At 33.3% G+C, this 23741-nt stretch overlaps 2 protein-coding genes across 4 annotated transcripts; one reads left to right on the forward strand and one right to left on the reverse strand.

The window, feature by feature from the left end:
• The first annotated feature begins 2279 nt into the window (after positions 1-2279).
• LOC146922548 (ABSCISIC ACID-INSENSITIVE 5-like protein 3) lies at positions 2280-3200 on the forward strand. Its single transcript, XM_085710846.1, has one exon. It carries the CDS (start codon positions 2280-2282, stop codon positions 3198-3200), a length of 921 nt encoding a protein of 306 aa, XP_085566972.1.
• Positions 3201-11714: 8514 nt separating this feature from the next.
• LOC146922549 (DNA-directed RNA polymerase II protein) lies at positions 11715-21170 on the reverse strand. Of its 3 annotated transcripts, XR_015012497.1 has the most exons (14): positions 20895-21170; positions 20680-20767; positions 19558-19657; positions 19402-19475; positions 19207-19278; positions 18928-19005; positions 15874-15998; positions 15537-15609; positions 14616-14677; positions 14154-14534; positions 13484-13586; positions 13132-13198; positions 12632-12852; positions 11715-12029 (listed from the first exon to the last, which is right to left on the reverse strand). XR_015012497.1 is itself a non-coding variant. In XM_085715432.1 (13 exons), the coding sequence occupies exons 1-12, from the start codon at positions 20972-20974 to the stop codon at positions 12661-12663; spliced, it is 1428 nt and encodes a 475-aa protein (XP_085571558.1). In that variant the 5' UTR covers positions 20975-21170; the 3' UTR covers positions 11715-12029; positions 12632-12660. The 3 variants fall into 3 exon arrangements, 2 of the variants coding, with proteins under 2 accessions (XP_085571558.1, XP_085571559.1); XM_085715432.1 differs by lacking the exon at positions 13132-13198; XM_085715433.1 differs by lacking the exons at positions 12632-12852; positions 13132-13198.
• Positions 21171-23741: the final 2571 nt, after the last annotated feature.

Here is a 23741-nt window from a genome sequence, read left to right on the forward strand (position 1 = left end):
CTCTTGAACTGCCACAATTCTGAACGAGAAATTTTGAATGAGGAAGGCTAGTATATTCATAGTGAGAGTTTCTACTTGGGTTTGGGCTAAAAGTGCGGGTTTACCCAAAATAAAAGTAGGAAAAGACGCTTGTGCCCCGCATTTTCAGATGCACGAGGCACATTGCCAGTGTGCTAGGCGCATGGGTGTATGGTAAAAGCCATGCCCTAGGCGCATAAACAATGCCCTAGGCGCATGGATCCCTACTCCATGTGCTAGGCACATGGTTCATGTGCTAGGCACATTGCAAATGTGCTAGGCGCATGACATCTCTTCCTGGGCCTAAATTCTCCGATTTTTCGTCGTTTTAAGTCTTCGTCTTCAAATAAATTACCTCAGGACTTGGGAACAAAATTCCTCCCAATTGTAAGTCTTATGAGGCATTTTGAATCTTCATTCTTTGTTTCCTTGAATCTTCATAATTCTTTGGATGTTCTTGATTTGCCGATTTGCATGATTTCTTCGTGAATTTCTTCAAAAATCCCCTAAAATTGCTATCTTTCAGGAAAACTAGAATTACAGACTCAAATATAGAAAACATTACAAAAGTCCCGAAATCGGAAATCGTTCTAATACTCTTCCTTTTTGCTGCTAAAACCTAATGAAAATAACTGAAAAACATGCTAAGAATAACGTAAGGTGACATGTCATTAATTCGACGACATGATATTCGGTGTGTGGAGTGTACAATTTACTTACATGTCAAGAACTAGAGAACTTTAGATCTGTGTCGGAATATACTTGGCAAAAGGATGCTCCATTGAAAGTATCTATGTTTGCTTGGTGACTTTTCCATAATAGTCTTCCAACTAAGGATAATCCTTTTTAGATGACGTATCATCCCTTCTGAGTCTACACTTTGCATGAGTGGGTGTGAAAATCCTGAATCAGTAGATCATTTGTTCTTATTTTATAATTTTTTTTGGTTCTCTTTGCCATTTAGTTCACAAGTGGCTTGGTATTTCGGTGGTAGATCCATCTATAATTGTGGATCACTTTCTTCAATTTGGTAACTTAGCATGGTTTTTGAAATCAAGGTGATCTTTAATGTATTTATTTTGGACAACATTAAATTGTTTTCTTTATGGTGCGTGAAGGCTAAATTTAAGGATATTACTTTTGGGCACCATAGTTGGTGCAACAGCCCTTTTGTTTGGTTGAACATCAATTAATTTGCTTGTTATTGTTGTTTGTGGTATGTTGTGTTTGTAAAACTGTGGTATTTTACTCTAGTACACATTGTGCTTTATATAGTACTTGTTATGTGTTAAAGCAATGATATGTGAGCATAAAATTTTTGATAACTTATGTGACAACCTATAAAACCAAGTGTTAATTTGGTTAAGAGAAAAAAAGAAAAAATTATTATAACTTTGATAAGTTGTTTTTAGTGTGATTTTATAAGTTGTCATATAGGTTTTTTTTTATAATAAGTTGTCATATAAGTTGTTAAAATTTTAATGTTCAAATATCATTCATTACTCTATGTATTAATATAAGTTTCATTTTGGGTTGTTAAAAAAAAATTGATGAATACCATCGAATATTTTATTTGTCAATAAAAAATGTAATGTTTAGAGTAACTAAAAATAGTTCAATTATTTAGTTAAAAAAAAATAGTTCCATTATAATCGAGATCCTAAGAAACGGCAACAATCTTTTTTTGACTAAATAAACATGGCAACACAAGGCTTCCTTAAAAAAAAATAGTCATCAGTAGTCATATATTTTGTACTTGCAACAAAAAACCGTACAAAGGTACTAACAAATAAACCTCTAAATCCTGAAATTTAGCAATTAATCAGAGAATTAGTTTGTTGAGATGAACACTTTTTCAAAAAACTATAAAAAAAATTGATCTAATTTATCTCTAAAGTGATATTTATTATTATTTTTTTGTTACAAAGTGATATTTATTATTTACTAAGTCAAAAAGTTAGATTTTCTTAAGCAAAAAAATAAAGTAAACTAACTACATAGTATGACGCCTCAGAAATCGCTCATCAAACTAACTTCACATACATCACTTCATTTCAACCCTAATTTCTCAACAACAACAAAACCTCTATAAATAGAATCCACCATTATCAAAGTCAAAGGTGCACTTTTTCACTCTAACAAATTTGAAACTAGCTAGGTTACATAATTTTATTCTTATTTAATAAGATAGTTTACACAAAAATTAGTTGTTTGCAATTTTTTTCAATTTCTTTAAATTATTTTATTTTTGTAACATTTGAATGGGTCAAGAGCCAAATTATCAATTGCAACAACTGGTTAGTCAAAATTCTGTGTATAACCTCAAAAGTGAAGAGGTTCAGAGCCAGTTGGATAGTAGAGAGAAATTTCACCATAGTATGAATTCTGTGTATAACCTAAAAAATATGATTTCAACTGAAAGTGATCAACTTATACAAAACCCTACACCTGATATTAATTCTTCATTTCTATATGGTAACACTAGTGGTAGTGGTAGTGGTAGTGGTAATAATTTGAATGAAACAATGTGTAACAAAACCATCAATGAGGTATGGAGTGAGATTAACCAACAAAAAAATGTAATTGGGTCAATGGATCATAACAATTTGCAACAATCAATTTTGGGAGAAACAACTTTGGATAATTTTCTTGCACATGCTAAGGCTATTAATATTGGAAATCAAGAAAATGTTCATGCTATTGGTGATGAAACTCAAGTTCCATTTATTGGAGTTGAACCAAATTTGGTCATGGCTTCACAGCCAGAAGGTTGGTTACCATTGCAAATGCAAATGCCAATTCCATTGCAAATGCAAATGCCTTCTATCAGTATCCATCAACAACATCAAGATCATCATCATCGTCTTCATCAAAATCAACCGATAATAGGGTTGTGTCCAGATTTCGGTGTTGCAAATTCGGTTTATGAGAACAAACTTATGGAAATTGGTTACTCGGAAATACCAGTCGGGGCAACGACAACACATTTATCATCTACATGTTTGGATTCAAAGGGTGGTGCTGGTGGAAGCGGCGTTGGAAGGAAGCACAAGTATTCAGATGAGATGATGGAAAAGACTATTGAGAGGAGGCAGAAGAGAATGGCGAAGAACCGCGAATCTGCTGCAAGATCAAGGGCCAAGAAACAGGTAATTAAGATTTGCCACTGTTGTCAGTCATAAGCATCAGGTTAACAATGATATCATATTATTCTACACATTGTATATTTACCATTCTTCTTTATTTGATACTTTAAGGAACACATAAATAAGTTACAGATGGACAAATTTCAGTTGGAGAAAAAAAATACCGAACTCAAATTGATAAAGGTACACACTTCCATACATTCTGTTTTATTTGTTTGTGTTGTATTGATCATAATTTATTATATATACTTTATTGTGATGTTCCTAATGCAATATCTCAATTTGTCACATATATTTTGACCTAAGGTTTGTTGAAAGGAGATTCCTGTTGCCGAGAATCTGATGTAGGTAGTGTATTTATGTACCACATAATTTTTTGTGAATGCATTTATGTACTGAGATGAAACTGTTATTTGAATTTGGATGCATTTAGGTGCTTACATGTATGAAAGATATGTGTGTTGGGGGAGTCCGAGTAGTGTCGGGGCGTCAATAGTTTAACCATTCATGATCACTAAGAGACCTTAACACCATATTTTGTACCCCAAACCTCAAGGAATTATATATATAGGGCATCTCTCTTATACTATATCTAATGTTTTCTCATAGGTGTGAGTCACCCACATCACTAGCCTGATCCACATTAGGACACACTAGGATCGCGCTCCCTCTTCCAAACTGAGTCGAGCGATGGCTCTGATACCAACTGTAAGATAAATCATATGAAATTAGAACACATTTACTTGTGGAAGTTGTCATGATTACCGTTGCCGTATCACCATGATGTGAGACTAAGTCTTACTTTGCATTCTCACATACTCTGGTATTTGAATTTTCAAAAGAGCATACCGCAAACAACCTAACCATAACCTCGTAACATAGTTATCATCCATCGTGAACCCTAGTGGTTGGGTCTATAGTGTGTTGTACACAAACAAATATTAGGTGTGCAAAAATTCATTATTATTGATCAAGTTATGAATTAGAACACGCTTACTTGTGGAAGTCGCCAAGATTACCTTTGCCGAAATCTTTGTGACATGAGATTGGGTCTTGCTTTGCATGCACACATACTCTGGTATTTGAATTTTCAATGGGGCAAACCGCAAACGAGCTAATCGTTATAGAGTGATGACAAAGAGAACACAATCTCTATGTTTATAACCTCATATAACTTAGTTATCATCCATCGTGAACCCTAGTGGTTGGGTCTATAGTGTGTTGTACTCAAACAAATATTACGTGTCCGGAAATTCATTATTTTTTAAAAGTTAAGAAATTAGAACACACTTACTTGTGGAAGTCGTCATAATTACCGTTGTTGGAATCACCGTGATGTGAGACTGAGTCTTACTTTGCATGCTCACATACTTTGGTATTTGAATTTTCAATGGGGAATATCGCAAACAAGCTAACCGTTAAAGTGATGACAAAGAGAACATAATCTCTATGTTTATAACCTCATAACCTAATTATCATCCATCGCGAACCCTAAATATCGAGGGTTTAGGAGGGGAAAGGAGGGGAGAACTCACTTTTATTTTTTAAATTACGAACAATGTAAAATGTTTTTAAAAAATAAATTAAGTGTTTTTGAACTATTATATATATGATCATTTGTCATGTTATTAATTCAATTTTCTAAAAATCAATTTATAATGTCTATAATTTAAAATAGAAAACTAAACTGTCCCTTCCTTTCCCCTCATAAACTCTTCATCCAAACACACGCTAATAGTTGAGTCTATAGTGTGTTGTTGTACACAGAGAAATATTAGGTGTACAAAAATTTATTATTATTGAAGTTTGGCAGAAATAAGTATTCCTATGTTTGTTATAAGAGAATAACATTTTGTTCCCAAAAATTGATTCTACATATGAAACCCGACTTTGTAACTCCTTCTGATCTTATGTTGGGAGGAAAAATTTATTCCAAGAGGTACTGTGTTGCCCCACTACTACTTACAATTCCCATTTTATAACCTTTATTTGCTCTCTTGTTTTCACCTCATCATTTTCTATCTTTTCTTTCTCCTTTCACTCGAATTTATTTGTTTGTGTTTATTTAACAAATCAATTTTATTAGGTTATTTCCCTAAAAAAAATTATTGGGTTTATTATTAACTGCAACGTTGACGTTTGGTTTGAAAAATTAATTGTGAGTAAAACATTTGAATTAATAAATGTCGTTTTTTTATTAAAAAAAATTGTGGCTCTTTTTTTTTATTGTAAAAAAATTGTGATGGAAAATTTAAACCCACAAATTTATATTGGGTTAATTATGTTTTTGGTCCCTACAAAATTGCGACCTTGTAAGTTTAGTCCTTACTTAATTTTAATAGCATTTTTAATCCTTACAAAAAAAAAAATTACTTATAATTTTAGTCCCTGCTAAAATAAATTTTGTTTAATTATCCTTAAACTCTTAAATTTTTTAACGATTCTTTTTATACAAGTTTAGAACACTATGAAAGGTTCATTTACTAAAATCTATAATTTTTTAACATGAAATAAATTAAATATGAATTTTTTAAAACGACAAAAGTTTAAGATATAAGTAACAAAAATATGGACGTAGAAATCAAATTTTTGCGATATTTTTTTCGGAGGATCTTTTAATAACGTTCTTAACACGCCTGTAAAAAATTGTTGAAAAACTTAAGAGTTTAAGCATAAATTAAACAAATTTGGATTGAGTAAGGACTAATATTGAGTGAAGAAATTTTTTGTAGGGGTTAAAAATGCTATTAAAATTAAGTAAGGACTAAACTTACAAGGTCGCAATTTTGTAGGGACCAAAAACATAATTAACCCATTTATATTTATATTACAATTTGAAGGCTTTTATAATAATAGTTTAGACGTTTTATTTTTCTTTTTCTTATAGTTTAGACCTTTTTTTTCTTTTTCTTTTTTTGCTTAAACCTTTATGTGGTTTTAGGAGAAAAGGAAAGACGAAAAGGAGAGATGAGCATTAACATCCATGATGAACGAACGAGGTCAATGAGTTTATCCAAATGAGGCTCAGTTTTCATGCTTTTGTTTCTTTTCCATTCCCTCAATTTGGTTTATCACGTATGAGATTGATGGGCTCCAATTAAAGGTTAGCTATTAGCAAATTGGAGTTCAAATTAAAAAGAAATCTATAAAAAAAATAAAAAAATAATAAGTGATGAATTGTTGGTTGATTAGATTAGATTTATTTTCATCTACATATATATTGATATTTATCTTAATGTTTTTTCTTCTTTATATGAAAATATATCTTCTAATGTGGTTTTTATTAATATTGCAGAAAGTGGAAGAACAATTATTTTCAAATCTCACTCCAGCATACCAATTACGGCGTGTTAGCTCAGCTAAATTCTAGTTCTCAGTGGTTTTAGAGATCCAATGAAATTTCGTTTTCTCTTGCATCTTAATTTGTTTTAGTTTAGCATGAATAATGTATGAGTCAACCATTGTGTAGCAAAAGAAAGATCATTGGATTATTATGAGATTCCCCGACTCTCCTTATTGACTGACCCTCATAAAGTCATAACAATCGGTGTTTTCATTAAGAATAGGGTTACAGAAGAGGCTTCATATAGGCGTTGATTGAGGTACAACATCAAATACTAATAGATGAGGGAAGTCATCAAAGAAGGGCTATCAGCGAGTTAGTGCCGATGGAGTGAAGATTGTTATGGTGAGGGAGTATTCCATTTGTTAGTGAAGACTTTGTGGGAGCTTTCGGAGATTAACAGGAGCTTAATGTTGGATTGGTTTTTTTCCCTATAGGTGGTGTCTGTCATTGGTGCTTGTTGTTCTAGTGGTGGGCTTTGTTGCCTTTCTTTCTTTCTTTTTTGTACGGGTGGTGGTCTTGTTGATTGTGTTTTGGTGGGATCCTATCATGAATTGGTTTATTATTTTATATGGTGTTTTTGTCCAAATGTCTAGCATGTGATCGTGTGAGTCCTCCGCAACCCCTCATAGAAGGTGGGTGGAATCTGCTTGCAGTGATGCTAGTACTTCGAGGATTCACTGAAAGATTACTAGTCCACTATCGATGTAATAGCCAAAGAGTTCCAAAGAAGTCACATCCTTCAAATAAGTGATTCACATTTTCTGCAGCATTGCATCCCGCAACACAAACATTCAAATTTTACTGAAATATTTTGTGCTTTACCAGATTTTCCTTGATAGGAATCCAGTGATGAAAATGTCGCCACGCAAAAATAGACAACTTCAAGGAAAATGATTTGTTCCAAATAATATCTTGTAATTCACGTCGAGTATTTCGTTATGCCTCAGTTAACATATGTTAAACCCCACTAACTTTGTAACCCATTTCAGGGGTAAGTTGCCACCGCCGCCTGTCTTCCTCGCCAACCTGTAAGTAAATGTTAGATAAATCCACACTACCCTCCCCCAACAACTCCTCATGCCAAGCCAATAAGAGACACCGTCATTTCCAAGTCTCGCCCCCTAGATGTCGGTCTAGAGCACTCATCTCCGCTACTATCATATTTTGATTCTCTGCTAAATCAAACAAATACATGTACCTATGACGCAACATTCCTCTGCCAAACCAAAATAACGTCGTTGAGCCATATCTCACCACCCTCACAAGGTTACCATCTATCCTCAGCCACCCCCTCCCAACGTGCACACCACACAACTTCTTGCACCAAACTGGATTAAATCGCCATTCATCCCTCACACGCCCTACATCTAATCCACATCTAGATACTAACACCTTATACCATAAACTATTTTTATTCACATACAAGCTCCAAAAGGAAGTAAACCGGGAGAGAAGACATGCTAGATTTCAAAAGAATTAAATGACCCTCGAAAGAAAATTGCAAGTTTTCCAACCCAAGAGCCTCTTTTTAACTCTATCAATCAAAGGATACCAAAATTGTAGCCTGCGAGGATACCCTTCTATCTGTAACCCAAGGTACATAAAAGGCAAATCTTCAGTGTTCTCTAATACTATTAATATTTATTGAAAAAAATATAAATAAGTGGAATGGAATAATGAATAAATAAGAATATAATAAGCAAATAAAAAAATCATTAAAAAAAATCATTAGTATCTTAGAGTGTGTTTGGATGAGGTAATTTGGAAATTTTAAAGAATTTAAAATTCTAGGCAATTTACCTCCAAGTATTTGAATTTCCTCATAACATTACATTTCCTCAACATTACATTACATTCCTCCATCCAAACAATGGAATTAACTTCAAAGTATTTGAATTCCCTCATAACATTACATTCCCTCAAAACATTCCCCCATCCAAACACACTCTTAGGAATTTGTAAGTAATCAATAAAATGACAACTAAAATGAGAGTCAAAAACATAACTCAATTGGTATGGATATTTGCAAGTATTATGTCGGAGTCGGTGTTTGAACCCCGAATTTTCCATTTATCCATCTTATAGGATGAATATCTAACCAATAGACTATTGGACCAAAAAATTTAAAAAATAGAAGAGTAATAAACACTAAAAATTTCAATGTCGTCGGGCGAGAAAAAAGATGAAAGAAAAGTTGTATACTGCGAGAAAGATCTAGAAATAAAAAAATTGCACTTTTTAATTTCGTATAATTTTTCATCAATATTTTTAGTTCTTGTAAAATTTTCCATTTAGCACTTTTAGTCTCTATAAAATTTCCGATCAATACTTTTTGGTCCCTAAAAATGCTATCGGAATATATTACGGGTGTTAAAAAGTGTGATTCTTTTGTAAGGAGTAAAAACAAATATTTTAATATTTATAAAATATCGCTTACTTGATTAACCTCATACTTAAAGTTTATAAGCTTTTATAAAAGCATAGGGAACATAAAAGGACTCAGATAACTTAGGATACCCCCATTCCCAGCAATAACGTATACTCCCTCCATTTCACAATAATTGTCTCTTTACCATTTTTTTTTCTTAAAATAATTGTCACTTTAGAATATCAATGTAGCATTTATTATTATTTTCCTTTATTATACCCTTATTTATTGAATTTCATCCAACTTAACTATTCCACTAACTACAATTAATACGAGGGTGTTTTAGTAAATGATATTAATTTTACCATGAAAATCAATACAATTAATCATTTTCTTAATAATCGTACACAAACCTTAAACGACTATTATTTAGAGACGGATGGAGTACTCAACATTGTTAGAGGGAAGTTTTTGGCAAACAGCTTTTTTAGCAGTAAAAGAATATTTTATTTAATAAATGAAAATAAGTACAAGAGGTATTAAACCTATAAAATATATGATGAAGTACAATAAGTACTCATCTCACCCTTGAGAGGGTTAGACAAAAATCAAAATGTCAACCTATCTATTTAAGAGTACAATCTAATAGTAATGTATACAACAAGTGTGGGACACCTCATACTAGTAAAATTTCTTATTCAAATTAATAGTAAACGACGTGTAAAATATTTAGGACTTTATTCTCTTCTTCCCTTGTTATGTTAATTAATAATTAATATGTTAATAGACTCATATAAACAAAAGCCCTTCTTACTCTTTCCCTTTCCTTCTGAAACTCTAAAAAATTGAAGCAACGTTTGAGCATTATTCAGAAGCACCACCATCACACTTATCCACTTCAACACTCCATACCAAATTGCACTAGCAAGTTTACACGTTATAAAAAGATGTGATTCTGTCTCATTTGCTTCATCGCACCAAACACACTCCGAATCCACTCCACCTACAAGCACTTCCCTTTGTGACAAATTATTTCTAGTTGAGATCCTTTGGTGAAGTAGTTTCTAGGAAAACACTATCATCTTGGATGGTGCATAGTTCCTCCATACCAAAGACAAATGATCAAGATGTAGCAAAAAGGGAAGGAAAAATAAAACTCGTAAGATAGAAATAAATTGAACTCCAGGAAAAGGAACCTTTCTATGTGCTCTACATCTCCACCCATCCCCTTGTTTTCGAAAGACAATGCCCTGATTCACTCCTCCTTTTGCTCATCTCAAATATTCCCAATATTTAGAACATTATCACAAAGTCTAACCCCTTTGTCGTAAGTGTTCATCATATCAAATAAAAAGTGTTCCTCCTAACAACGACTCACGAGTCGTTGGAATTTTCACTATTTTTCTCAAAGGAGAAATAAGGAATTTGTACGCTACATTTTTTTGACTAGATTGTCTCGAAGACTCCGATAAGGTTTATCTAATATTTATATCTAATATTTGATTTGATATATACGTAGTATTGATTTGATATATAAAACGTAGTATTTATGAACTCAGTCCAATTATGTACCTTACTATTTTTACTAAATTTTTATCTTTGATGTTTAATATTAGGGAGCCCCTAATATGGTCCCCAATTTTAGAGGTTCATACATGGACCTCATTGGTTTACTTGCTGCAGCCAGTCACCTATTTTTATTTTTAATTCTGTTAGTTTTAGATTTTTACTTTATTGTCTCTTCTCAATACCCTAACACATAAAGGTCAAAATCATTTTCGACTTTAGCCTAGCTCTTCTCTCTTCTCTGTCACTGTCACTGGACAAGATGATCTCATCCCTTCTCAAGAACCAAAACCTTCGATGTAAATGTTTTGCCTTTTGTTTCATCCAATACATTTATTTCATATTCATGTTCAAATCTTCATTAACAACATATGGATGGATTAAAGGACAATAAACAATTCACCCATCATATTAAAACTGCCCAAAAAAACAACACATAAATACATAGATTTCAAAAGGGGATAGAGACAAAGGTCAGACACAAAATAAAGGATAAAACATATTCGGAAAATTGAAAACTGAGTATAAGAATCAGCGTGGTCACTAGGTGCTAGAATTGCAATACTCACCACCAACTAAAGGATACAAAAAGATTAACATCAAAGGTTTTGGATCTTGAATAAGTGGGATGAATTGAAAGGGACAAGGTTAACGGTGGAAGTTTGGGTCATGAGAAAGAATGAGAACATCTCGTCCAAACCATAAAAGGGAGAACAAAGTAAAAACTCAAATTAACATAATTAAAAAAGAACATTATAGATAAATATCCAGAACCTGAGAAAAAAAAAAGTGACCGGCTCTAGCAAGTAAGCTAATGAGGTCCATGGCTGGACCCTTGAAATAGGGAACCATATTAGGGGCTTCCTTGATATTAACATAAAAGTAATTTTTTATTGTCCTATGAGCATAGCTTGCTCAATTGGTAGAGACTTTGCAACATACAAAGGTCAGGGTTCGAACCAATGATTTCCAACTTATTCACCTTAAATATGGATAAAATTATAACCACTAAACTATTTGACAAAAAATCTTTCTTTTTACTAAAAATGCAAAAACTGGGAAAGGTAAACCAATAGATCATTTTGAAGAGGTAATAAATATTAGACACCAATACTTCTATTTCTAATTTTTCCAACTAATTTTTCCAACCAATAGATCATTTTTATTTAACATGATGTAAAATGGACATTTTTCATGTCTAATTCGAAAAAAAATGTTTTAAAATATAAAACATTCATGCTGATGAAAGATCACAAACTTTGGCACGACATTAAGATAAGGTTGCGTCTCTATAACTTGGAGATCAAGGATTCATATGATTGAAAGTTGAAACAACTTCTCAACTAGCAGATTTGAAATGAGAAACTAACAGGAACTAAACAATGAAGCTAGTTAAAATCTTGATGAACTTTGCCTATCAATATGTACATATATTCACAATTCTCATAGTCCATGATCTATAATATTATACAGCCCTGTATTCAGGGAAAAGGAACTAAATTGCTTCAAGTAATTTACATATACAGCATACAGACCTAAACAGCATCCAGAATGTTATGTCAGCTCAGCTGTCTCTCCCTTCGACCTGACAGAAAGAAGCAAACAACAAGAAACACGGATTTAGCTAATAATTTCGCAGTCAGCCAGAATAGTGAAAACGATAAAATATACTCAGGCTTTAATTGTGAGCCTACAGAAAATTGAACTACTCAAATTACGAAGCTTAACTGCTGAATTTTTAAAGCTATTTTTCTTATGTTACATACTTGTAAACACTAATAAGCTGGCAGTTGAGTTCAAAAATTTAAATTAATGGTCAGATACATGTTCAGGTAAAAAAACTCAAGCCAAGGCCAAAGCTCTATAAATTTAAAAGTTGAACCAATATCAGCTCGAATGCGCTCTTAAAATATATCAACTCTATTAAGTGAAGTAATTAGTTGAAAAGAAGGTTCAAGTAAACGAAGAGCATGAAGCAGTAAATGGATAGGTCCAAAACATACTCCATAACCAATTACCACTGGGAACCCAATTGTCCAAACTTCATTAAATTTGCTATTTTTTTTTTACTAAAGAATAAATTTAATGCTGCATGTATATTGGACATTGGAGGACATGAAGCCAAGATGCATGAGTAAATTCTTGTTAACAAACTCTAGAAAAATAACTTTATTGAAGGGGGCATACAGAGAGCAGAAGTCTGTCACCGATGAAGATCATTTCCTTTTAGCGTCTATGAACATGGCTCGAGTCCAGTGTTCAACATCCTCACTTTGTGATGGAGGGGGAGGAAGAGTGGGATGCTCAACAATATCCCAACCTTCAATTAGGCACTCACTTTTTCGATCAGATGAATCAGTCGGATAAAGAAAACTAGCAGCAGAATTTGGCATGTAATTTTCAATTCTCTGCAATCAAAGAGAAAAGCATAAAATACATTTGTGGAACTGGCAACATTGAAGCTCAAGAATCATAATACAAATGATCACACCAATTTTTGGACTAAAAGATAAGATGGGGGTGGCGGGTGTATTGTTAGATATGGTCCCTGTTATGTTAGTATCCCTTTTAGCAAGAGTTAGTTAATGCTAATGAGTTAACTGTCTATAGATATAAATAGAGGGAGGGAAAGAGGCATTGAGTGAGTAATTTAAATTTGGATGGAGAGTTAAGGTTCTCATAACAACCTGAAGTGTATCATTTAGTCAATTGAATAGAGAATTCTTTCGTTTCTTCATTTAGACAAGTTGGTTCCTATCAGGCAGAAAACAAACACAGCCTGCTTCATTCCACTTTATGTAAGCTATATTATATTTAAAGGCATAAAAAAGAGTGTATAACTACAAAATCTACATGCATATCACTAAAATGGTTTTGCCCTGAGTTTTATACTCCTTTTCAAGCAACTCCGGGAATCCAAATGATAGCTCGCTTACTAGATTTAATTGGCAATTGATGAATCAAAGATGCTAAAGCATAAAACATGACCAACACTATCTAAATATACTTTCAAACTAAAAGCGATGAGAAATGATATACCGTTGTGGGTACAGAATGTGTACTTTCCAGCAAAGTAGTTGACGAATTAGCAGAGTTCATATTCCATACAGATTTGTTCAATTGTTGAACTTGTTTGCATGTCCTGAATGAAATAAATAAATATTATTCAGGCATAATGCAGTCTGCATTCTATATAAGGAGAGGGGGGTTTGCACCAAACTTCGTGGTGAAAATTAAATTGCTAGAGTAAACAAAAACCAAAGCCTTAAAAAATTACAAACATCCAGTTTGTTTTAGCTTGAGAGGTTTCAAATGGGGTTCTAGTGAAACCACGAGAAACCTCCATTAGTAAAAACTGCATTGAGAAATGCTTTTTCCTTTTGCTTCCAACTGGAACTAAAATAACAAGCTATAGATCTCTACCACATGCTCCCCAAGACCCAACACAATAATAGTTCTTTAGAAATTCCAAAATATGAAAACCTGGCTATCCTGACAGCCAGTTTCAGTAGTAAAAGCATATATGTAATAAGTCGGAGGAGAAACAAATTAGCTATTGGGTGCCCTCAAAAGGAAAAGATAACATAACTAAGGGAAAATTCTGAAACATCAGATAACTTCATAAATTCATAACTAAAGGAAAAATCTGAAACATCAGATAACTTCATAAATTCATTAATGTCCCAGAGCACAATAAATATGATAATACCTAGAGCGAGCCATTTTCAAAGAGAAAACAGATCGAACTTCTTTGGATGATGAGAGAGTAGCCAATAACTTTGCAAATGCTTCAAACGTAGATGCCTCGGAAGGGATATCAAAACATAGGGAGTTGTAACAGTATGCAGTAATGCATGCTACACTTTTCTTTAAAAGTGAAATTCCTTTCTGCAGATCTTTGTGTGTTTGAACAGAATGTGAAGAAGCTAAAGAATAGTTAAAGCTACTACTCCCAGATGAATCGAGACGAGGCCTCCTGTCAGATTCCATTGAAGCAACACCAAAATTGCTTGAACTTTTTTCAGACCATGAGTTTTCCCCACTAGTCGAGCAATAATTTTGGCGAGGTATAAAAAGAGGATATTCATTGCTGAAATAGAGAGAATATTTTTAGTTAAAGAAGTCTTTGCTTAAAGATAAACCATGTCAGATGCAATTTTAGCTAAAATACCTCCTCGAGGAAGGCCGTGCATCCCAATAAGAATCTCGTTGCCAAATTCGAGAGCAAGAACCCTGAGATAAAGTTAAAAGAATTCATCATAACAAAATTAAGTTCATTGTGGCAGAAAATGGCAAAAAGGTGTCTTTAAGGCCACATTATTAAATTTGCCATCATCAATAAATATCAATCTGTAAAATCAGAATATCAATTGTAGTAGGGGATAAGGAACATTAATCACATTTCACATACATCAAACCCAGTGTTATTTAATAGGCTTAAGCATGTTCAGTCTCTGAAATTACGACTATTTGAATTCTTTTCATTTTTAATCCCCCAACTATTACCATTTAGTGTTTCTAGTCGATCAAAGCATGAATTTTTAGTCTAAAATGAGAACTAAAAACACACCATTTTTGTATATATGTGCACCAAGTGAATAAATTACAAACAGGGACATATTTCTCAAGAAAAAAACATATCCTCATGAACCAACAACAATTTTAAACCCTATTATAATAGGGAAAAGGTAAAAGCTAATTGAATAATATACTATAACCGAAGATACAGAAAAATTCTAAAACTCTCTCAAATATTTTGAACTCCTATCAACATTCAGGAAGGTGAAATCTTAAAAAACCAATAATCATCAAAATCAGCATAAAAACAAGCACCAAATAGACACAATTTTGGAACATGATCTATAACTTATTTTGAAAAAAGAAAGGAATACTTGTGGATAGCACCCTATGCACCATCCCGTCATACAATATCAATCTCAACCAAGTTAAAAATGCATTAATTGCAAGCCACATTGACACTAAAGGCACAAATGATAATGGTAAACATAGCCATGCTGAACCAGAACATATCAAAAGTGGTGATCTTAAAGAAAATAGTAACCCATTGATTGGACACCAATACAATGCTTACCGCAAAACCTGAGTTATGAAGTGCTGGGGCAGCCAAATTGTGAGCAATAAGATTTAGAAGTTGCACCATGTATCTGTTTTCCAAATTACAAACATGATTATAACTGGTTACTATGTAACAAGAACATTCAAGTTAAGGCTAATTTGTGTAACAATGTCAATAAGGATTCTAGACTACTGCTAGAAGAAATAACTGAAATAGGACAAGATACGTGTATTCAACAACATAAAATTAAAATTTTAATTATAAAACAAAGAGTCTGATGCCAATACCGAAATTCACTTGTAAAAATGAATTGTGCAGCAACATAAAATCTCGAGGGAAAAAAAAAACTCACCCTAAAGATGCAGAAAGCTCTTCTGAAGGAACAGAATGGGGATCAAGTGCTCTTGGTAAGCGTGCGTTGCAAATTTGATCATATTGGCCACTACAATCATCCCCTTTCTCTCCCTCTATAATTACCTGATACCAAATGGACAATAGAACTTGAGCACGCTTGAACTAACAGATGCTAAAAATAACAGTAACAGTATAACACTATATTTGATTATAATCTTGTAGTCTGATAGAAATTATTGTGAAACACATTAATTCTGACCTAAACTATATGAATGAAGGAAACAGTTTCTCTTCGGTCATGTCTCTTCTATAGAGCACCTTATTTTTCTTAAATTTTCAGTACAGAAAACAAATTTTTTGCTACTTTCACAAACCACAACAACCCTCGCCATGTTTGTAAAGCATGTCATCCCTACAATATCATCAGCCTTCTTAGAGAGGTACCCTAAAACCCTTGACATGTGAAACACACTTCAACAACGTGTAATCCAAATAGTTTTTACCAACTTTTAGGTTGTCACAGTGGGTAGGACTGAGCAGAACTTGATGATCCGCCAGAACCCGACGAATCCGAGTCAAGGTTGGGTGCTGCGGGCGGGTTGTACCGGATTTCGGATAACAAATTGTCTTAGTTTTATTCGGTCAGGCCCGGTTCTGGAAAAAGTAATTTACTGGTACCAGAACCCGCCCAATGTATGTATAGATAACTAGTTATAGCTATCTGACAGAGTGAGTTAAGAGTCCTGAGTCAACTTTCTGCCCTCTTTTTTTCTCTGTACCTGCCACACAGTTGCAGAAGACTTTATCCCAATTTTTCTTACACATTTCCTTCTCCCAATGTCATTTTACCCTTACGTCCAGTCCTATCCAACCTAATTTCAATAAGCAAGCTAATATATAATTAAATGTATCTCAAAGTATTATCATCAAAAGAAAGAAAGAAAACAAATTGTTTCAAAACTAACTTCATTACTTCCAGTACATCGTTTTTCTTTGTATGGTTTACTTTTTCAATCCTCCATTGTTGCTGTAAAGTTCTCTCCTTCCTTAATACTTCTTTCCTGAAAAACTTTTTTTTTCTCTGGCCAAACCATATGAACCGACGAGTACAACCCGCCACCCTCCAAAACTGGTGCCTTAAGCGGTTGGGAATGGGAGCCTGTTTTCCGTCACCAGTTTCATTCAGATGGCCAGTTTTTGGACTGAACCCGCCCAAAACCGCCTTGAATAAAAATTACACAGAAACTCTATGGTATTTTTCAATGTCCCTTGTCAATGTAACCAGAAAAGTACAATGCAAGGAGTATATCTCTTCTCTCCTAACAAGTTTACTGAGTTTCTAACCCCCTCACAGAATATTAACTATCTCAATATGAATATTAACTCTCTGGATATGCTCCCAACACGCCGTTGACACGTCTCACTCTTATTCTTCATGACTCTTCACATCTTAGATGCATACTTTATGTTAATGGTTGAAATTCTCACTGCTTAATTGTGTAACAAATACAATTCTTATCACAAATTCAGCTATGAATCCTCTTTTTCCTGCTTATATACTAATTCCAACATACACAATTTGTATCACCAGTTTTTTTTTTTTAATCAAAAGAGTAATGCAGGAAGCACTACTCAAAAGATATAAATCAAAAAAAGTAGAAGTGCACCACAGAAAAGGGGGACTAGGCCATGGACCTTTTCAAAAAGAAATAAACCTGAAGTTGGGCATTCCCAACCTATTCCTAATGTACTCCCTCCTGATGAAGTCAGGGATATCTATCCACCAAACTAAAGAGGAAAAAGATAAAGATAAGCCTATATTAGCTACCCTATCTGCACAAAAATTTCCTTCTCTATATATATGAGTTACAAAGAAACTCATATTTCTAGTTAGATATAAACAGTTTTCCCATCTAGCTTTCAAATGCCAAGGCACCACAGAAGAGGATTTGAAAGCTAGAATGACTAATTGAGAGTCAGATTCCATCCAGAGATTAGTGTATCCTCTATCAACAGCAACTTCGATTGCAATCATTGCAGCATGCAACTCTGCAACCAAGGCGTCACCTGGACCATTTCTTCAAAACAATACTCGGACTTTCATCACTATTTTTGGTCATCATCACTAAACTGCAATATTATATTTATTATATTTTGTGAATTTTTTATTACATATGCATCCTAAATGTACTATATCCAATATTTTTTTAAGTAAATACATATCATTGTATCACATACGGATTGTATCCAATAGTCATACTGTACTTGTGTATTGTAGGGGGTCATATAAGAAAATGAAATCAAGTATTAAATAAAAATGAATAAATAATAAAAAAAAATTGAGACGTGTCTATTAAGGAAAAGAATGATAGAAATGCACCTAAGATGGTCAATATAAACTCAACTTAGAAGAGCTGATCAGAGGGAGAACAGCTTAATAACTTGAGGTAGAGGTAGACCAATAAATACACGATATGGAACCATAGAAATGGATATACAATTAGATGACTCTCGAACGAATTGGTTTGTGATAGATTCTACTATCATCAAAAGAGTACAATGCAAGGTGCATTTAAGAGCACCTCTTCTCCCCTGACAAGTTTACTGAGTTTGTAACCCCCCTAACTGAATCCTTACTCCATTCTATTTATATACTACATTTGAGTCATTGATTCACCCCTTCATCTCTATTATTTCTCCTTACCCTCTTAGCCATTGGATGGATGTCTATCAGTTGTAATAGAACGCAGTGACGTCGTTTAATTCATGTAGCCAATCCCACATAGTGGAGAAAAAATTAGGTTGTTGTTCTCTTTTGGGGAAAAAATGAAAGTTCACAGGTATAAAAAGAGAAGACAGGAAAATAGAAGCATGAAAACTTGGAGCTTATGGTTGCAGTAAAGGTTTTAAGTCCCATTACATTCTACTCATTGAGGGAGAAATCAGCACAATATGCAGACTCCAGAACATTTTGAAAGGAAGTTCAACTTCATAAGTCATATATTCAATGACATGAGCCAACAAAATATTGATCAGAACAAATTTACTTTACCCGGCGTTGTGGAAACAGCTTGCATATCTGTTTTATGACCACAGACTGTTTATGAAGACGCTCAGAGGTAATTGCCACCTGCAATATAAAAGTATGAGCATAATTTTGAAGTTCTTCGAAAACAAATGATATTCCACATATGATCAAGAAAAGGAGCACCAAAGGAAAATGCATTTTCAACTGTTATGGACTCAAACATCGAGGAAATGCACATTGTACTAGAAAATAATACACAGAAATTAACAATTGCTGGAAGTAAAATAAACAAATAGTGCTCACATGCCCTAAGCTCTGGGTGCATATAAGATTAGGATAGAACTTCTCCAGTTGTTCCACTCGATTCTTTTCCAACTGCAAAGAGTACAATAATAAATCATCCCACATCATATATATTTCGCATCAAACTTGATGAGTAATTGCCATGACCATAGCAATAGCATTAGGAAATAAAGATCAATAGAAGTAACAAAATACCATAGAAAGGGCAGATTCAAGCACTCCATATTTAAGTTTCAGATCAGCAGACATAGCCGCTATCTTAGATCTTCCTGTAAGGTTACTGATTATGATAGGTTCAAAGAGTGAAATTTGCATCTCAAGAATTTCATTCCGGTAAACAAATTTCCTAACCTTGAGTAACCTGTTCTTTACTACAGCGGAGCTTCTCCCTTGACCTTGCAAGCTTTTCATGTCGAAGCACTCTCCAATTTGTTTGATCGTCTCCCTTTCCCTTATTAATATTATACACAAACTTTATTACTTGAACGGAATATCAGTATTGCAGGGTGTCATGCAACAATATAATGTTATTTCCCTTGCCATGTAAAATGGGAAATTTCAAAAGCAGCTAGAAGTCAATAACTTTGAAAAAAAAATACTATATAAAAATTGGCACTGAGTCTAACCTAATCACTAAACATGAATCATCTGTAAGCATGTCTATAACCTGAACCCGGATTCTTTACCACCATGCAACCGGTCCAACCTAATCTCAACCGTTGGAATGATTCAACGGCTGAGAACCTTAATCACTAAGTCGTTAGAGTATGATAGATTAAATCCATTGACCGATATTGAGCTAGACAACTATGAGATGAGATGGATATTAGTTTCAATCCAGGATGCATGAGTACTCCTATATGATTGACCTAGTACAAGTACACCATACAAATAGGGTAAATACCGGGTAGATTTTGAAATTATAAAAAATAAAAACGTCATTGAATTTTATTATATTTTGGTTGCTTGATGTATTTCATGCACTCATATTCAAAACCTAAAGTTGGAATGTAGTAAAAAATTGATACTTTTGTTTAATCACTTTTTTCATTTCATTTTATTACATTTATCCATACCCTATGTTCACAACATTTGGCTGCAGTTCATGTGTGTACCAATACCTGCACTGACACTTCTGATCGAAGACGTGTCCAGAGTTCAACACCGACACATGTGATTACAGTCAACTACGTATTTTCCTCAAATTACTATCGGTATCAACGTGTCAGTGTCATGTCTGAGTTATGTTTAGTGTCTTTATCGGTGCTTCATAGATCAATATAGCTAGTCTTAATTAACATTCAAAACAAAAATAAACAAAATTGAAAATAATCAAATTCGTATCCTAAACTTTATTAACTTAGAAGCAAAAGGTTTATAGCATAATTCAAGTAGAATTCAAACCTTTCGTATCCTAAACTTTATTAACTTAGAAGCAAAAGGTTTATAGCATAATTCAAGTAGAATTCAAACCTTACGAACAAGAACTTCGCTCAATTTCGTGTACAACGAATCTCGTCGCTCTTTCAATGATTTCAACGAACTATTATACTCATTTAACCTACCAAAACAACAACAAAACAAAAAATTCATCAAAATCAAATCAAATAAGCACAATTTAAACGAATTAAAAAACCTAAATTAGAAATTAATATATAAATCAATAAATTATTAAGTGAAGTATATACCTATAGTTAACACAAACAGAACAAATAGAAGGTTGATTCAAATTCTCGCAAATGGCGCAATTGGTTGATTTTCTCGCCATATCGAGCTTCTCGTGGATATGTAATTCAATCTCGCGAGTTATTGATGATATCGTGTTTGGTGGGGTCCACTAACGGTGTTGAAATGAAACGGAGTTATTGTGACGGTGGAGAACGGTGGAGAGTGAGAAGAGAGGAAGGAGGAAGAAGAAGAAGATGATTGTTGAAGGAGGCAGTTCACGGTAACGCTCGTGTGTTACGTTTCGTTTGCGTTACTACGCAATTTTATTTTTAACATTTTATTTTTTGAAGTAAAAAATAAAATTGCCTAAAAGTAAAAAGAAACATCACAATAAAATAAAATTAAATTAAATTAATTACAAGTTTTGTGTCAATTTCATATGATGTCCTCAATGATAATAATTAATTTTATACCAAAAAAAATTTTTAATTTTATTTACCAAAAGCTTCTTCGAAACAAAATTTAAATTTTCTGAATTTTTATTATTCATAATACAGTATGTATTGATTAATTTTTACTTTAATATATTGAAAATTTAGTATGATTCTTATAAACAATTAAACAGTATTTTTTTCTTATGAAATGATATTTTCTAAAATATTAAAATCGATGAATAACTTTTTATTTTATAAAAATCATTGTTAATTTATTGAATTAGGAAGTAATAATATCAATACTTTCAATTTGCGGGTATACCATAGAAGAAACTCACTTTTATCATACTTGCAAGATTTTTAAAAAAAAAATTATATGATGCTTTTAGTTAACAAGAAAAATTATATGATGTTGAACAGTTGAAGTGGCAAAATAGTTGTGCTTTACTTTTTATTGAAAAACAACAACTATTTATTAAAAAAAATATTTAATATAAAATGCACAAGTTTCAATACAAATTTACTATTTTAAACTTCTTAACATGCGTGAATTTGCACATGAAAGAAAAACTGATATAATATATGAGAAATGTTAGGCCACATCTATTTAAGGCCTAACCTTGTTAAGGCCTAACTCGGCCTAGCCTATTTAAGGCCTAACTCGGCCCAGCTCGTTTATTAACAAGGTTAGGCTCAAGCTTTTTATAAGGCCTATTTGATTAAACAGGTCAGGCAAAGGCTTGCGAAAAAGCCTATTAAGCCCATCGGGCCGGCCTATTAAGCTTTTCATATATAATATATCTTCCATTATTGATATTTTTGAAGTTTTTTTTCATAAACACAAGTCTTCATATGATTGGTTATTTAGTAGCTGATATATTGGTGTGATTAGAACTTCGTAAGAATTCATTATTTAGTAGCAAACATATTTGTGTGCTTTAGGCCTTAATAAGTTTTGCCCTATATAGGAGTAGGCTTACATGTGTTGCCAGACCTTAGCATAAAATAGGTTTTTAAATAGGCTTTCAGGCTTCATCGGGCTTTTAAAAAGGTCAGGCCAGGCCTCAAAATTGAGCCTATGACGGGTAATAGGCCAGACTCAGGCCTAACATTTTTGAAGTAGGTCAGGCTTAGGCCTTACAAAGCCCGACCCGGCCTAGCCCATTTCCACCCCTATCCAGAACCAATACCTTGTTTTAAGACTTATAAATTTTAGTTTATTGTCCTGCACACTTGAACAAATATTAGCATATCCAATTGAACTTTTAATATCTTGTTATCATAAAAACTCAAGAGGCAATGTTAAACACATTTTGTTCCAACAACTTTCACATAGCCAACCCATTCTTACCTTAGCCTCTGATGATAATTCAACAACTATGGAAATATCAAATGTTCATCATGATATTCCAAAGTTCATTATCATAGGAACCCAAGCTATTCCAACAACCTCAACCTCTCAACAAATAACCATTTCACCCCCTCTAACCTTAACCTCTAACTTAGTTTTGAAAGAGGTGTGCAAGATTATCTTTGATAGCCTAGAAGAGTTAATGGAATCAAGGAATCAGGCCATTCATTTGGTCAATTATGCAGACAACTGGGAGAATCTAAGATAGTTGGTCACTAACACTTGATGACCTTCAAACCATCTATATTCAAGCTCAAGATACAACTTTGAGAAAATGGTTTAAGGAAGTTGTAAAGAGTATGGAAGATGTTGAACTCAAGAAGTCAGTCAAGCAACCGTCAAACACTCCTCACTATCCTGATCCTACCAGAGACAGACTCTAATTCAAAAAGAACAGATAAGGAAGCAGGAAGAGCTTGAGAGAAATATGAAGAAGCAACATCGGGAGTCCTTGGCTGAGCAAGCAAAGATAAATGTTGGGATTGCTACTATCTTGGAAATGATGATGAAGAAGCAACAACAACCTTGAACCTTAGTTGCACACCCTTTTTTTCATTTTTTTATTTGTGCTTCTGATATATTGTTGTCTTATGATACAATTCTTATCTCTGATGCTTTAACTGTTTTATATATTATATTTTGCGCTGATACTTTGAAATATTCATGTTTTTATCCAAATATTTTCTTACTCTTTTTTTTTTTTTTTTGTAGATGACAAAAGGGGGAGTAAGATACGTAATAACATTTAGGCTCCGAGTCCACTAAATTAAGTAATTAATTTAGGAGAACATTTTATCATTTCTTTGACTCTGAATTTCATGTAAATTATTTCTGAGTGACGTTTTTGTGCTTAAAATGAATTTAATTAACTTGAATAGAACTCAGAGGGAGCTTATAAAACTCAACTTATGGACGATTAGACTTAAGGAGAGCTTACAAACCTCAGACCCTAAAGTCAACTTGTTAATTAGATTGACAACAATTGACTATTAATACTTATGTTTGTCATCATCAAAAAAAGG

Source organism: Medicago sativa, chromosome 5 (assembly GCF_051527215.1).
Source record: "Medicago sativa cultivar Bolivia chromosome 5, Bolivia_mono, whole genome shotgun sequence".
Classification (NCBI taxonomy): domain Eukaryota; kingdom Viridiplantae; phylum Streptophyta; class Magnoliopsida; order Fabales; family Fabaceae; genus Medicago; species Medicago sativa.

Excerpts from the sequence above, each read along its gene's own strand:
- LOC146922548 (XM_085710846.1), top strand. The coding sequence starts at position 2,280 with ATGGGTCAAGAGCCAAATTATCAATTGCAACAACTGGTTAGTCAAAAT.
- LOC146922549 (XM_085715432.1), bottom strand. The coding sequence starts at position 20,974 with ATGGCGAGAAAATCAACCAATTGCGCCATTTGCGAGAATTTGAATCAA. Across the intron at positions 19,658-20,679 it reads GCGAAGTTCTTGTTCGTAAG|GGAAAGGGAGACGATCAAAC; the intron begins GTTTGAATTCTA and ends AATATTAATAAG. Across the intron at positions 13,587-14,153 it reads TTGAAAATGGCTCGCTCTAG|GACATGCAAACAAGTTCAAC; the intron begins GTATTATCATAT and ends TATTTCATTCAG.